Source organism: Cherax quadricarinatus, chromosome 43 (assembly GCF_038502225.1).
Source record: "Cherax quadricarinatus isolate ZL_2023a chromosome 43, ASM3850222v1, whole genome shotgun sequence".
NCBI classification, from domain to species: domain Eukaryota; kingdom Metazoa; phylum Arthropoda; class Malacostraca; order Decapoda; family Parastacidae; genus Cherax; species Cherax quadricarinatus.
The window spans coordinates 32,492,761-32,509,466 of NC_091334.1; the positions used below are offsets into that span (position 1 = coordinate 32,492,761).

The 16,706-nt window shown below is 37.7% G+C and overlaps 1 protein-coding gene across 2 annotated transcripts in view; it reads right to left on the reverse strand.

Moving 5' to 3' along the window:
• Positions 1-13,844: 13,844 nt before the first annotated feature.
• The window catches only part of LOC128694162 (zinc finger protein 271-like), a 35,440-nt gene continuing 32,578 nt past the window's right edge, over positions 13,845-16,706 (reverse strand). The window contains exon 3 of one of the 2 annotated variants that reach the window (XM_070093844.1): positions 13,845-16,526. In XM_070093844.1, coding sequence (XP_069949945.1) covers positions 14,846-16,000 — 1,155 coding nt within the window. In that variant the 5' untranslated portion in view covers positions 16,001-16,526 and the 3' untranslated portion in view covers positions 13,845-14,845. Of the gene's footprint in view, positions 16,541-16,706 lie in introns of both variants that reach the window. The other variant, XM_070093843.1, reaches the window with a different exon arrangement.

Sequence of the window (16,706 nt, forward strand, 5' to 3'; positions counted from 1 at the left end):
TGGAACAGAGCTTTTCACCGTAGCTGCCTCGGACTTTACTCTGTTGACGACTACTCTCTGTGTTCTGTTAGTGAGGAAATTATAGATCCATCGACCGACTTTTCCTGTTATTCCTTTAGCACACATTTTGTGCGCTAGTACATCATGTACACTGACAGCTGTTTTGTACTAGTACATCATGTACACTGACAGCTGTGGTGTACTAGTACATCATGTACACTGACAGCTGTGGTGTACTAGTACATCATGTACACTGACAGCTGTGGTGTACTAGTACATCATGTACACTGACAGCTGTGGTGTACTAGTACATCATGTACACTGACAGCTGTGGTGTACTACTAGTACATCATGTACACTGACAGCTGTGGTGTACTAGTACATCATGTACACTGACAGCTGTGGTGTACTAGTACATCATGTACACTGACAGCTGTGGTGTACTACTAGTACATCATGTACACTGACAGCTGTGGTGTACTAGTACATCATGTACACTGACAGCTGTGATGTACTACTAGTACATCATGTACACTGACAGCTGTGGTGTACTAGTACATCATGTACACTGACAGCTGTGATGTACTACTAGTACATCATGTACACTGACAGCTGTGGTATACTAGTACATCATGTACACTGACAGCTGTGGTGTACTAGTACATCATGTACACTGACAGCTGTGGTGTACTAGTACATCATGTACACTGACAGCTGTGGTGTACTAGTACATCATGTTAGGTACCAGTAAGGCATCAAAAGGTGTCAACTGCTTGTTTATACTTTACGATGGAGAGCTGTCAACACAACAGCTGATACATTATTCCAGTCTAACAACTTTTATTTAAAGATGTTCAGAGATGGAGTACCATACCCCCATTATCTGGTTGCCATACCCCCATTATCTGGTTGCCATACCCCATTATCTGGTTGCCATACTCATTATCTGGTTGCCATACCCCCATTATCTGGTGGCCATACCCCATTATCTGGTTGCCATACCCCATTATCTGGTTGCCATACTCATTATCTGGTGGCCATACCCCCATTATCTGGTGGCCATACTCATTATCTGGTTGCCATACCCCCATTATCTGGTTGCCATACTCATTATCTGGTTGCCATACCCCCATTATCTGGTGGCCATACCCCCATTATTTGGTAGTCATACCCCCAATGGGGTATGGATATCCCAGGTTTAGAACCCCTGACTTAAGGGTTAATAATAATCAGAATAACAATAAAAAACCAGGAAGGGTATTGTTGATGACAACCCAGAGTAAAATGTGAACTTGAACACTGTTAGTCAACACCAACCAGTAAGAAAAATGAACTTTACATAACCATATTCGACACCAGTCAGAGATGAGCTGGACTTTACCACCCATAACCCACAGTAGAGACAAAACTGAACTTTGATACCCATAACCCACAGTAGAGACAAAACTGAACTTTGATACCCATAACCCACACTAGAGACAAAACTGAACTTTGATACCCATAACCCACACTAGAGATAAAACTGAACTTTGATACCCATAACCCACACTAGAGACAAAACTGAACTTTGATACCCATAACCCACACTAGAGACAAAACTGAACTTTGATACCCATAACCCACACTAGAGACAAAACTGAACTTTAATACCCATAACCCACACTAGAGACAAAACTGAACTTTAATACCCATAACCCACACTAGAGACAAAACTGAACTTTAATACCCATAACCCACACTAGAGACAAAACTGAACTTTAATACCCATAACCCACACTAGAGACAAAACTGAACTTTAATACCCATAACCCACACTAGAGACAAAACTGAACTTTAATACCCATAACCCACACTAGAGACAAAACTGAACTTTAATACCCATAACCCACACCAGAGACAAAACTGAACTTTAATACCCATAACCCACACTAGAGACAAAACTGAACTTTAATACCCATAACCCACACTAGAGACAAAACTGAACTTTAATACCCATAACCCACACCAGAGACAAAACTGAACTTTAATACCCATAACCCACACCAGAGACAAAACTGAACTTTACCACCCATAACCCACACCAGAGACAAAACTGAACTTTGCCACCCATAACCCACACTAGAGACAAAACTGAACTTTGCCACCCATAACCCACACCAGAGACAAAACTGAACTTTGCCACCCATAACCCACACTAGAGACAAAACTGAACTTTGCCACCCATAACCCACACTTGAGACAAAACTGAACTTTGCCACCCATAACCCACACCAGAGACAAAACTGAACTTTACCACCCATAACCCACACCAGAGACAAAACTGAACTTTGCCACCAATAACCCACACTAGAGACAAAATTGAAGTTTAACCCCTAAACGGTCCAAATGTATATATGCGTTCTTACACGTAGTGCCCCAAACGTATATATAAGTTTTAATTTTCCTGCCTCCAAATTTGGCACGATTGCCCTGAGATGCCTGGTCAGCATAGAATGGGTCTTAACACTTGGTGTGCAATATATTAAAAAAAATCTGGGACCGCTTAGTACCTTGTGCTCTTTTTTATATAAATAATTTTTTTTTTTTGTCAAAATATTTGGGGCGCTGCACAAGTGAACATGTATATACGTTTAGATCGTTTAAGAGTTAATACCCATAACCCACACAAGAAAAATAACTGAACCTTACCACCCATAACCCACACCCAAGACAAAACTGAACATTGCCACCCATAACCAAGACCAGAGACAAAACTGAACTTCACCACCAACAACCCACACCCGAGACAAAACTGAACTTTAATACCCATAACCCACACCAGAGACAAAACTGAAGTTTAACCCTTTGACTGTTTTGGTCGTATATACACGTCTTACGAGCTACCATTTTTGACGTTCTCCCTGAGTCGATGTTTGGTACCACTGTTGAGATGGGGTATCACCTAAGACCTCTTCCATAAGTTTCACTGCTCTGGCACCCATCAGTTTGGTCTGTCGTAGGCTGATGGGGACATTAATCCCAACACGGGGTAATTCGAGATAGGCGGGATCGTCGATATACTCAAAATCTAGAGGCTTCAAATCAAGCAGGAGAAAGCTGGTAGGCCCACATGTGAGAGAATGGGTCTGTGTGGTCAGTGTGCACCATATAAAAGAAATCCTGCAGCCTGTAGTGCATAATGAGAAAAAAAAAATTCCGACCTTTTTTTTTAATTAAAATGTCGACTTGTGGTGTATTTTCATATAGTATTTATGGTTGTAGTCTCGTTTTCTTGGTCTCATTTGATAGAATGGGAAACATATTATAGAAATAGAGGTGACTTTGATTGGTTTTACTATGAAAGGCTCAGCAACCACCCTACTCACCACCGCTCAAGGCGACACCACAACAATAACAACAAACATGGCTGCCACCAGCCCATCCTCCCCTCTCTTCCCCGGATTCAACCTACCAAGTAGTCTCTCAGGTATGACCAACGATCCAGATACCCTAAAGACATGCATCTCCAACTTAGCTATTGAAAATATGAATCTTCGAGAGACGCTAACAAAACAAGACACCAGGATGACACAACTCGAGAACAAAATCCTCAGTCTTGAACAAAAGTTAACAACACCAGGAATGACTAACTGTGACAAGACCATCCAGACAGTCATAGATAGCCATACAGAACAAATAATATCTCTTAATACAAAGGTTGAAGAAGCAGTAAAAGAATGGAAGAACAACTTAGATAACCAGTTCAGTGACTACTTTGCTCTCCAAGAAGATAAAACTGAACAAGATAAACTATCAGACGCAGCAATAGTTAACAGTCCACTTTTTCCCAGTGATATGAACCAAACAAACAGTAAAGAAATTACTCTGCAGATCATAAAGGACCAAACAAGTGTTATTGTACCAGAGTCTGAAATAAAAGAAGCCAGGTTACTAGGATCCCATGGTAGAAAAAGTGTTATGCTTAGATTCCACTCACATGACAGGAAAAAAGACTTAATAATTGCATCTATTAAAGTAAAGAAAGAGGTATACATAAACGAGTGTCTTACCAAAAAACGTCAGAACCTCCTGTATAGAGTCAGAAAACTTAAGCGGGAGAATAACGACACAATACACCAATGCTTCACACGGGATGGGAAAATTCTTGTTAGGAAAACAAATGTAGGTCAACTGTACACAATCACGAACGAGAATGATCTATCATGATTTCTCAGGGATACTAATCTTACAGAGAATAACTAAACAATGTCCAACTAAAAAGCCTACGTAGCGTAGTGTATGTTTTGCTCCATTATTGTTCAAATTTCATTGTGCAATCTCTTAGTAATTAAATAATCAACTACCTCATTTTGTGATTTTACTAGTAAGCATAAGTCACCTTATGTGATTTTGTTATTTACTATTGTTCGCTTAAACATTAGCTGAATTGATACTTTCTCTGTCCATATTACTACCTCATATGTTTTTAAATACTATCAATTGATATTACCTACTAAAATTAATAATTATCATTTTTACTAAAATTTCAATTTACTCTTAACATTTTTGACATTTAATAACCATTACTTGTCTAATTACCTTTACCTGTTTTAATACCACATTTACTATCCTAGATTACTCTTAATTACCTTGTACTGCCAAATAACCTCAAGTATAACTACCAGTGCAATATTGAATGAAATAAACATTACTTTTTCACTTTTTTTGTAATCATTATTACTTACTAAAATTTTATTAAACACCATATTTACTACCAGTCAAATTTACTTTTGTACATTAAACATTATCTTATACTTCCCATAACATTTTGTTGCCAAATTTTCAAGTTTGTATATTCAACCCCAACCTTTATATTATCCTTTGTACCTGTGTACCTGTCTACCATCTTACTATCATATTATAACCAAGACATTACCATTGTTATTTTTTTACTATTATTCTTTTGGTACTTTAATTGTGAATTTTATTTTGTCAATTTAAATCTAGTTATAATCTTGATCTTGTCAACAACCTATACCAGACTCTAGTGCAACTGCAAGTACCATTTCAAATTGTATTTTTATATTATAAGTTTATATTATAATTCCTACCATCTGTCCATTTAACTTTGTTTACCATTACTTAATTTTAGTCCCTTATATATTTTCTCCTTTATTTTAGCTTTATATAACTACCCTAGTTTATATATTCACAATTGTTAAAATAATCAAGGTGCTATTCTCAGGTGCTAAAGTAGAATAAGTTCACAATTTTGCCATTATATTCCAAAGCTCATTTATTTGATTACCACTTTATTGTTCACCACAACCTATATTAGTCCCTTTTATATTATAATTTTATATTATAATTCTAACTTTAAAAAATTACCTTTATAGTACTACCTACTATCATATTCCCAAGCTCCATTATTTGATCATCACTTTATTTGTATTAGTCCCTTTTATATTGTCTCCTTTATTTTAGCTTAAAAAAAAAAAAAAAAAAACTACCTTAGCTCATTATTTTACATTTGTTAAATAATTCAGGTGCTATTTTTTAGCTTAAGACTATTTACTTTGTTTTATACTTAATTCTAACTATAGATTCACTACAAATCTTATGATTACAAGCATTGATCCTGATACCAACCTCTTATTCAATGACTTAAATGAATCAAACAGTTACTGTAATTACTACACTGCAGAACAATCAAAGGCACTTCTCAGTGCCAACAACAACATAACTATCTTTAACTACAATATCAGATCTTTAAGCAAGCATTACGATGACCTCATAGCATTACTAAATTCCTTACATGCCAATATGTCCATCATTACACTAACTGAAACCTGGCTAAAGCCTGATAGTACAGATGTCTATGCCATTCCTGGTTACACAGCCATACACAACTGTAGGCCAGACCAACAAGGGGGTGGCACAGCCATATACTACTCAGACCAACTAGAATGTATCACTAATACTTGCACAAGGGATGAACATGGGGAATATATAATAGCTAAATTCAAATCCAAATACCTACAAAAACCTCTCACATTGATAAACATCTACAGAGTTCCACAGTCAAACATTAGCCAATTTAGTCAAAACCTAGGAAGTATGATAACTGATGCACGCATGAACAAAGATCACTTACTACTCTCAGGTGACTTCAATATAAATCTCCTGCAAGACCAGGACCCACACGTTACTGAATTCACAAACACAATGAGTAACTGTATGTTACTACCAACAGTAACAAAACCTACAAGAGTTACAGAGACTAGTGTTTTCCTACTTGACCACATCTGGACCAACACCATATCCCCTTTAAAATCAGGCATAATTACAGATAATACCAAAGACCACTACCCTACTTTCCTCATAACAACTCTTGGTAAACTACCCCAAGACACTACTAAAGTCACCTTCAGACTTCACAATGAGGCAGCCATTAATAACTTCACAACAGCAGTAGCAAACATTGATTGGCACACTGAGCTAGAAATCTATACAGATATTGACAAATGTATTAATAATTTTCTAAAAAAGACCCAATACCTCTATAACAAGCACTGCCCTAAAAAAACTAAACAGATGACAGCTAAGAGACTGAACAGTCCCTGGCTAACACCCAGCATTCTCAAATCCATAAATACAAAACACCAATATGAAAAACAGTACAGAATGGGTCACATAACCAGAGACCAAACAAAACGTTACTCGTCAATCCTAACCAGCCTGATAAGAAGGGCAAAAAAATTGTATTATGAGAACAGATTATCCAACTTACGAGGTGATATAAAAAAGACCTGGAAAACCCTATCAGAAATTCTGGGAACAAAAAAGATATCACGAAATAGCGAAATAAAATTAGCAAAATCAGATGAACCCCAACTCTCACCAACAGAAACAGCAAACAGACTCAATGATTTCTTCTCCACTATAGGACAAAACCTTGCCAATAAAATCCCAAGCTCAGATACCCCACCAAATGACTACCTCACCGGCAACTACCCGAACACACTGTTCCTAGCTCTGACTAACCCATACGAAGTCTCCCTTATTATCAACGCACTAAAAAACAAGGCAGGAGATTTAAATACCTTACCACCCTTTATATACAAAAAAGTGTCACAAGTGCTATCACCAATCATTGCAACACTCTTTAACAAATCCATTGAATCCTCCACCTTCCCTACAGTACTCAAAATAGCAAGGGTCACCCCGATCCACAAAGGAGGAGACCAAACAGAGTTGAATAACTATAGGCCAATATCCAACTTACACCCTCTCTCAAAAATCTTCGAAAAATTAATTCATAAATGAATCTACTCCTACCTTATCTCCCAAAACATACTCAACCCCTGCCAATTTGGATTCAGGCCTAATAAAAATACTAATGATGCTATTATACACATGCTAGAACATATATACACTGCAATAGAGAAAAAAGAAGTCCCACTGGGGATCTTCATTGACTTACGTAAAGCTTTTGATACAGTTAACCATGACTTGCTCCACGTAAAATTGTCACACTATGGTATAAGAGGGCACTCCCTCAACTACCTCAAGTCATACCTCAGCAACAGAAGCCAATATGTGTATGCAAATGGGGCAAACTCTTCTGCACAACCAATTACAGTTGGTGTCCCACAGGGAAGTGTCCTTGGCCCTCTTCTCTTTCTCCTATACATAAATGACCTTCCAAATGCTTCGCAATTACTCAAACCCACACTATTTGCAGATGACACTACATACGTCTTCTCTCACCCGAGCCCAGTCACGATAGCCAATACTGTAAATACCGAATTACAGAAAATATCTACCTGGATGAGGACTAACAAACTTACACTAAACATTGACAAAACCTACTTCATTCAGTTTGGTAACAGAGCTACAGATGTCCCTCTTAACATAATGATAAACGGATCACCTATCACAAAGCTAACAGAGGGAAAATTCTTAGGAATCCACCTTGATAATAGACTCAAATTTCATACACATATACAACAAATTTCTAAGAAAATTTCCAAGACTGTAGGCATACTATCGAAGATACGGTACTATGTTCCACAGTCAGCCCTCCTGGCCCTATATCACTCTCTTATTTACCCCTATCTCACCTATGGAATTTGTGCATGGGGCTCAACAACAATTAACCATCTCAGACCACTAATTACCCAACAAAAGGCTGCAGTTAGAATGATAACAAATTCTCACTACAGGCAGCACACTCCACCAATATTCAATACACTAAACCTACTCACCATACAAAACATCCATACTTATTACTGCACCTATTACATACATAGAACACTTAACTCTGATATTAACCCTCCCCTCAAACATCTCCTTGCCAACCTCAACAGAACACATGACCATAACACAAGGCACAGATCACTCTTTGATGTTCCTCGTGTCCATCTCACACTATGCAAAAACTCAATGCACATAAAAGGCCCTAAAATCTGGAATTCATTACCTGTAAATATAAAAGAAACACTACCTGTTTATAAATTCAAGTCTCTTCTCAAAGATCACTTACTCACCCAAAACCAAATAAATACTGAATAACTGAACCTTATAAATTGTATATCTTAAATGTTTCTCACAATTATATCATATAAATGTTAAACCTAAAACCCAATCTAACTTTATTATTTTTTAAATACACTACCTAACAGAATACTCCATACGACTGAATGTACAACAATGCATGCAACCATATGACCTGTCTTTGTAATACTCATTTGTGCTTTATAGTTATCTGTTTACAATAATGTATTATCACTGATTTCATCATTGCTTAGTTAATTTTAAGCCAGCCCGTAATGCTATGCATAGTATAAGTGGCTTTGGCATGCTGCTCTTATCTGTATTTTTTTGTACCTCTGTATGTATGCTCAAATTGTTAATAAATAAAATAAATAAATAAATAAGTAAAGGAACCTTGAAATGGAGCTCAAAGTAGGGGAAATGTTTGATTTTTGCCAATGTTCAAAAGTAAACAAATGATGTCATTTTCCAATAAATGTCCAAGTAGCCATTCTAATATGCAGTCATAAATGGGTTGACATTTTTTGTACAATTATTACAATATTGCAGTAGTCTGCACGACAGTAAATCTTCTATTTTTTTGTTTGAATAAAAATTCAAAATAGAAAGCAAGAGTAATATCAGAGGGGCCTGGAGACATGACTGATGAACAAAGAAAATGTTATTTTAGAGCCAGAAATGTCTGCATTGCTCATTTTGGGCCCTATTTTGAAACTGTCATATTTTTTAATTTTCGTGAAATTGGCCAAATCGCAAATTTCTGGGTAATTAAAATCAGTAAATGGGCAGTTTCTTGTACTCAATTGATAGAAAAAGTGGAATTCTAAAGAAATAGCTATGAGTTTTGCCGACTGGAACAATGAAATTGGCCGAAAATAGGGCTCAAAGTGGGCAAAATCACCGATTCATAAATATTGCCGAGGTTGCTAACTTCGCGAGAGCGTAATTCCGTCAGTTTTCCATCAAATTTCATTCTTTTGGTGTCATTACAATCGGAGAAAAGATTATCATTTCATAATTTTTTTTTTTTTTTTTTTTAAATTTTGTGACACCAGGAGACACCGCAGGATTTGGGGTTGCGATAGTCAAGGGGTTAATACCCATAACCCACACCAGAGACAAAATTGAACTTTACCACCCATAACCCACACCAGATACAAAAGTTGAACTTTACATGGATCCAAACCAGTGCCTTGAAAGGATCAACTTCCTGGTAGCCGAAGCATGTTCTAGGCATATTCCCCTAAGAAAGAAGAAGAGCAGGAGTAAACTGGAGAGAGAAAGACGCTCCCTCTACAGAAGACGACGAAGAGTCACTGAGCTCCTCAGGAGTGCTAGAATATCTGATACACGAAAGGAGGCGCTGACCAGGGAAGTGGAAACTATCAAACTTAAGTTAAATGACTCTTACAGGAACCACGAGAGACAGAAGGAGCTTAAAGCTATTAGTGAAATTGAAAGAAATTCAAAATATTTCTTTTCATATGCCAAAAACAAGGCAAATACCACATCTAGTATCGGGCACTTACTCAGACAGGATGGGACTTACACAGATGACAACAAGGAAATGAGTGAAATATTGAAATCCCAGTACGACTCTGTGTTTAGTGAACCACTAATCGGTCTGAGGATCGACGACCCAAATGATTTCTTCATGAATGAGCCTCAAAACTCCATAAATGTATGCCAGATTTCCGACATTACCCTAGCTCCGATAGATTTCGAAAAAGCCATTGACAACATGCCCATGCACTCAGCCCCGGGCCCAGACTCGTGGAACTCTGTTTTCATTAAGAACTGCAAGAAACCCCTCTTGCGTGCCCTAAGTACACTGGAGGAGGAGCTTGGACATGGGTGAAATTCCACAGTCACTTAAAACAACGGATATAGCCCCACTCCATAAAGGTGGCAGCAAAGCATTAGCTAAGAACTATAGACCAATAGCTCTGACGTCCCACATCATAAAAATCTTTGAAAGAGTCCTAAGAAGCAGGATTGCAAATCTCCTGGATTCCCAAAATCTGGACAATCCAGGGCAACATGGGTTCAGGGCAGGTCGCTCCTGCCTCTCACAACTACTGGATCACTATGATATGGCCTTGGATGCACTGGAAGAAAATCAGAATGCAGATGTAATATACACAGACTTTGCAAAAGCATTTGACAAATGCGATCATGGCGTAATAGCCCATAAAATACATGCTAAAAGAGTAACTGGGAAAGTGGGGAGATGGATCTTCAACTTCCTAATAAATTGAACACAAAGAGTAGTGGTCAACAGAGTTAAATCGGACGCTGCCATAGTGAAGAGCTCTGTTCCATAAGGCACAGTACTTGCCCCCATCTTATTCCTCATCCTCTTATCAGACATAGACAGAGTTATACATCACAGCACCGTATCATCCTTTGCGGATGATACTAGGATCTGCATGAGGCTGTCATATGCTGAGGACGTGGTTAACCTCCAAGAAGACATAAACAAAGTTTTCCAGTGGGCAACGGTAAACAATATGATGTTCAATGAGGACAAATTCCAACTACTCTGTTAAGGAAAACTGGAGGAGATAATAACTAGAACAGAGTATACTACAGACTCTGGCCATACAATAGAGCAGAAAAATAATGTAAGGAACCTGGGAGTAGTAATGTCTGAGGATCTCACTTTCAAGGATCACAACAGTGCCACGATCACACGTGCAAAGAAAATGATAGGGTGGATAATGAGAACGCTCAAAATGAGAGATGCCAAGCCCATGATGATCCTTTTCAAATCACTTGTTCTCTCTAGGCTGGAATACTGCTGTACATTAACATCTCCATTCAAAGCAGGTGAAATCGCAGATCTAGAGAGTGTACAGAGATCCTTTACTGCACGTATAAGTTCTGTCAAGCACCTTAACTACTGGGAACGCTTGGAAGCACTTGACTTGTACTCGTTGGAACGCAGGAGGGAGAGATATATCATAATCTACACTTGGAAAATCCTGGAAGGAATGGTCCAAAATCTGCACACAGAAATCACTCCCTACAAAAGTAAAAGACTGAGCAGGCGATGCAAAATGCCCCCAATTAAAAGTAGGGGCACCATTGGTACACTAAGAGAAAACACCATAAATGTCCGGGGCCCAAGACTGTTCAACAGCCTCCCATCAAGCATTAGGGGAATTGCCAATAAACCCCTGGCTGCCTTCAAGAGAGAGCTGGACAGATACCTAAAGTCAGTGCCGGATCAGCCGGGCTGTGGCTCATACATTGGACTGCTTGCAGCCAGCAGTAACAGTCTAGTTGATCAGGTCCTGATCCATCAGGAGGCCTGGTCATGGACTGGGCCGCAGGGGCGTTGATCCCCGGAATAACCTCCAGGTATAATCCACACCAGAGACAAAACTTAACTTCAAAATACCAGAGAGAAGATGAAATTTACCACCCATAACCCACATCTACGAAAATATGTACAAGTGTAAGCACTTCCTACATCTGCAACTAAACCTCTGACTCTCTCTAACTGTGTATACACATGATATATACACCTGCAAACACTAACGACCTACCATCTCAACTCAATTATAACAACCAAAACTAGTAATATATATAACATACTTATTTTACACAGTTTTGTGCATTCTATGTTGTCAGAGGTTGAAGCTGTGATCCTCACTACGAATATACCGAAGCTATAACAGGTCACACGAACATGATACACGAAATATACTGTACTGTATGTATATATACTGTACTGTATGTATATATACACTGTACTGTATCTATACTGTATGTATATATACTGTACTGTATGTATCTATACTGTATGTATATATACACTGTACTGTATCTATACTGTATGTATATATACTCTACTGTATGTATATATACTGTACTGTATGTATATATACTGTACTGTATGTATATATTCTGCACTGCATGTATATATACTGTACTGCATGTATATATTTGATATGCCATCAGGGAGATTTATGAATTTAATACAATCCAATAAAAACTCATAAATGTATCAAAGATTACTAGTAGTAGTGACAAAGCTTACTAGTAGTAGTGATAGTCAAAGCTTACTAGTAGTAGTGACAGTCAAAGCTTACTAGTAGTGACAGTCAAAGCTTACTAGTAGTAGTGACAGTCAAAGCTTACTAGTAGTACTGATAGTCAAAGCTTACTAGTAGTAGTGACAGTCAAAGTATACTAGTAGTAGTGATAGTCAAAGCTTACTAGTAGTACTGATAGTCAAAGCTTACTAGTAGTAATGGCAGTCAAAGCTTACTAGTATGTCAGGAGAATTGATAGGGAACAATGTAGTAAAGAAAGCGAATGCCAGACTGAAGTTCCTCTATAGACAAGCATTGTCTACCTACTGAGGCTCGCAGGACCCTATGTCTAGCCCTTATACAGTGTCATATGGATTACGCTTGCTCTTCATGGTACTCTGCCTTGACAAAAAAACTGAAAGTTAGACTGCAAATCACCCAGAACAAAATTGTAAGATTCATCCTGGGGCTGGGACCAAGAGAGCATGTAGGCCAGAATGAATTATAGCAGCTGGATATGCTGAATGTTGAAGTCAGAGTAAAACAACTGAAGCTAAATCATGTTTATAAAATTGCTCACAAAGTGTCCAGAATATCTTGCTGTCAATTTTGTCAAGGTTGGGAACCAAAGCAGTCATAATACTAGGGGGAGAGAGCACAACTTTGTAGTACCCACAGTCAGTGGCCAGGCTTCAAACACCTTTTATTGTACAGCAATAAAGGAATGGAACAGACTGCCCGCACATGTCAAAGCCAGTCATAGCATGAACTAGTTCAAGAAGAGTGCCAAAAGGTGTATGATGAATGTATCTACAGAAAGGGAGGGGAATGATTTTCTATTTTTTAGCTAACACACGTGTAATTTTACCTTATTCCTAGTAATGACCCTCGTATTGTAGATAGTCTTAATGACCTTGGTGTAGTAGATAGTCTTTTTAGTATGATAATAAGATGTTATCTTCATTGTAGAATAATAAGAAAATATTATAACCTTTATATTATAATAATAAGGTAAAAGGACCCCAATGGAAATAAGTCACTCTGTCTGACTTTTTTGGGTTATCCCAGGTTCTCTACACATATGCTGCTATGTATGATAATCTAAGTAACTGTATTTGTGTATACCTGAATAAACTTACTTACTTACTTACTAGTAGTATAGTCAAAACTTACTAGCAATAGTGATAGTCAAAGTTTACTAGTAGTCAAAGCTTAGTAGTATAGTCAAAGCTTACTAGCAGTAGTGATAGTCAAAGCTTTTTTTTTTTTTTTTTTTTTATTTATTTAAAAATTTGAGCACACATACAGAGGTACAAAAAATACAGATAAGAGCAGCATGCCAAAGCCACTTATACTATGCATAGCATTACGGGCTGGCTTAAAATTAACTTAAGATGAACTAAGCAATGATGACATCAGTGATAAAACTTTAATGTAAACAGATTACTATAAAGCACAAGTGAGTATTACAAAGCTTACTAGTAGTAGTAGTCAAGGCTTACTAGTAGAGGTCAAAGCTTACTAGTAGTAGTCAAAGCTTACTAGTAGAAGTAGTCAAAGATTACTAGTAGTAGTATTCAAAGCTTACTAGTAGTAGTCAAAGCTTACTAGTAAAGGCTTACTAGTAGTAGTAGTCAAAGCTTACCAGTAGTAGCAGTTAAAGCTTACCAGTAGCAGCAGTCAAAGCTTACCAGTAGTAGCAGTTAAAGCTTACCAGTAGTAGCAGTCAAAGCTTACCTGTAGTAACAGTTAAAGCTTACCAGTCATAGCAGTCAAAGCTTACCAGTAGTAGCAGTCAAAGCTTACCAGTAGTAGCAGTAGTCAAAGCTTACCAGTAGTAGCAGTCAAAGCTTACCAGCAGTAGCAGTCAAAGCTTACCAGTAGTAGCAGTCAAAGCTTACCAGTAGTAGCAGTCAAAGTTTACCAGTAGTAGCAGTCAAAGCTTACCAGTAGTAGCAGTCAAAGCTTACCAGTAGTAGCAGTCAAAGCTTACCAGTAGTAGCAGTCAAAGCTTACCAGTAGCAGCAGTCAAAGCTTACCAGTAGTAGCAGTCAAAGCTTACCAGTAGTAGCAGTCAAAGTTTACCAGTAGCAGCAGTCAAAGCTTACCAGTAGTAGCAGTCAAAGCTTACCAGTAGTAGCAGTCAAAGCTTACCAGTAGCAGCAGTCAAAGCTTACCAGTAGTAGTCAGAGAGCTCAACAACTATTACTTTTTAAAGGTTGTTTAGTTTCCATCTATTCATTCTAAGCTTCCCTCAGTATTAACATTGATCACTGTCTTCCCTGCAAGTTATGATCATCTGAGTGGCAATAATCTGAGTTATGATCATCTAAGTGGCAATAATCTGAGTTATGATCATCTAAGTGGCAATAATCTGAGTTATGATCATCTGAGTGGCAATAATCTGAGTTATGATCATCTAAGTGGCAATAATCTGAATTATGATCATCCGAGTGACAATAATCTGAATTATGATCATCTAAGTGGCAATAATCTGAGTTATGATCATCTAAGTGGCAATAATCTGAGTTATGATCATCTGAGTGGCAATAATCTGAGTTATGATCATCTAAGTGGCAATAATCTGAATTATGATCATCTGAGTGACAATAATCTGAGTTATGATCATCTAAGTGGCAATAATCTGAGTTATGATCATCTAAGTGGCAATAATCTGAGTTATGATCATCTAAGTGGCAATAATCTGAGTTATGATCATCTAAGTGGCAATAATCTGAGTTATGATCATCTAAGTGGCAATAATCTGAGTTATGATCATCTGAGTGGCAATAATCTGAGTTATGATCATCTGAGTGGCAATAATCTGAGTTATGATCATCTAAGTGGCAATAATCTGAGTTATGATCATCTGAGTGGCAATAATCTGAGTTATGATCATCTAAGTGACAATAATCTGAGTTATGATCATCTGAGTGGCAATAATCTGAGTTATGATCATCTGAGTGGCAATAATCTGAATTATGATCATCTGAGTGGCAATAATCTGAATTATGATCATCTAAGTGGCAATAATCTGAGTTATGATCATCTGAGTGGCAATAATCTGAATTATGATCATCTAAGTGGCAATAATCTGAGTTATGATCATCTAAGTGGCAATAATCTGAATTATGATCATCTGAGTGACAATAATCTGAATTATGATCATCTGAGTGACAATAATCTGAATTATGATCATCTGAGTGACAATAATCTGAATTATGATCATCTGAGTGACAATAATCTGAATTATGATCATCTGAGTGACAATAATCTGAGTTATGATCATCTGAGTGGCAATAATCTGAGTTATGATCATCTGAGTGACAATAATCTGAGTTATGATCATCTGAGTGGCAATAATCTGAGTTATGATCATCTAAGTGACAATCAACTAAGTTACAACTATCCACACCTATAATCATGACACCTTGGAATCAACTGATAGACTTACAATCACTAATCTCCAGATACAATCATTGCAAATTTAAAAAAAAAAAAAATTTTTTAATTAGCTACGCTTTACCAAATGCATTTATAAATTATTTGTGTTTATTTATATATATTTATGCACGTCTGAAGAGTTATGTTTGTTGGATAAAGAATTGTACACTATGTCATTTTGACTTTGTCAGGCTGAATTGTAAATATGTGTTGAACTGTTAGTTTCTTATGAAAAGCACTGATAATGTGCATATGCTCATGACGCTTGTGTGTGTGTCGAGTTCATCTCTGCTTGGTAAAGATTTGTAAAAAAACATCGATTCCCTATTGTGTGTGTGTGATGAGTTCATCTTTGTTTGGTAAAGATCTGTAAAAGGCCATTGATTTCATAATTTTATTTATTAGCAGGTTGTGATGGGTGGGTGAGGACAGTGGAATGGGTGGAACATCTGGTGGCTCAGGTAGGTTGCCACAGCGTGAGGAGGACCTAGCCCTGGGCTGGATACCCTGAGGGAAAGAACCTAGGGAAGGTTATAGGATGTTTGGGTTTCAGGTGAGTTGCTGGAAAGTTGAGGAGGTGACCCCAGTCCCAGGTCAGTGACCAAGGTCCAGGGTTGGTGACCACAGGTGGGAGGAGGGGAAATGGACAGGTGACCCACGCTTCCTCTCCCTACCCTAGCACAGTTT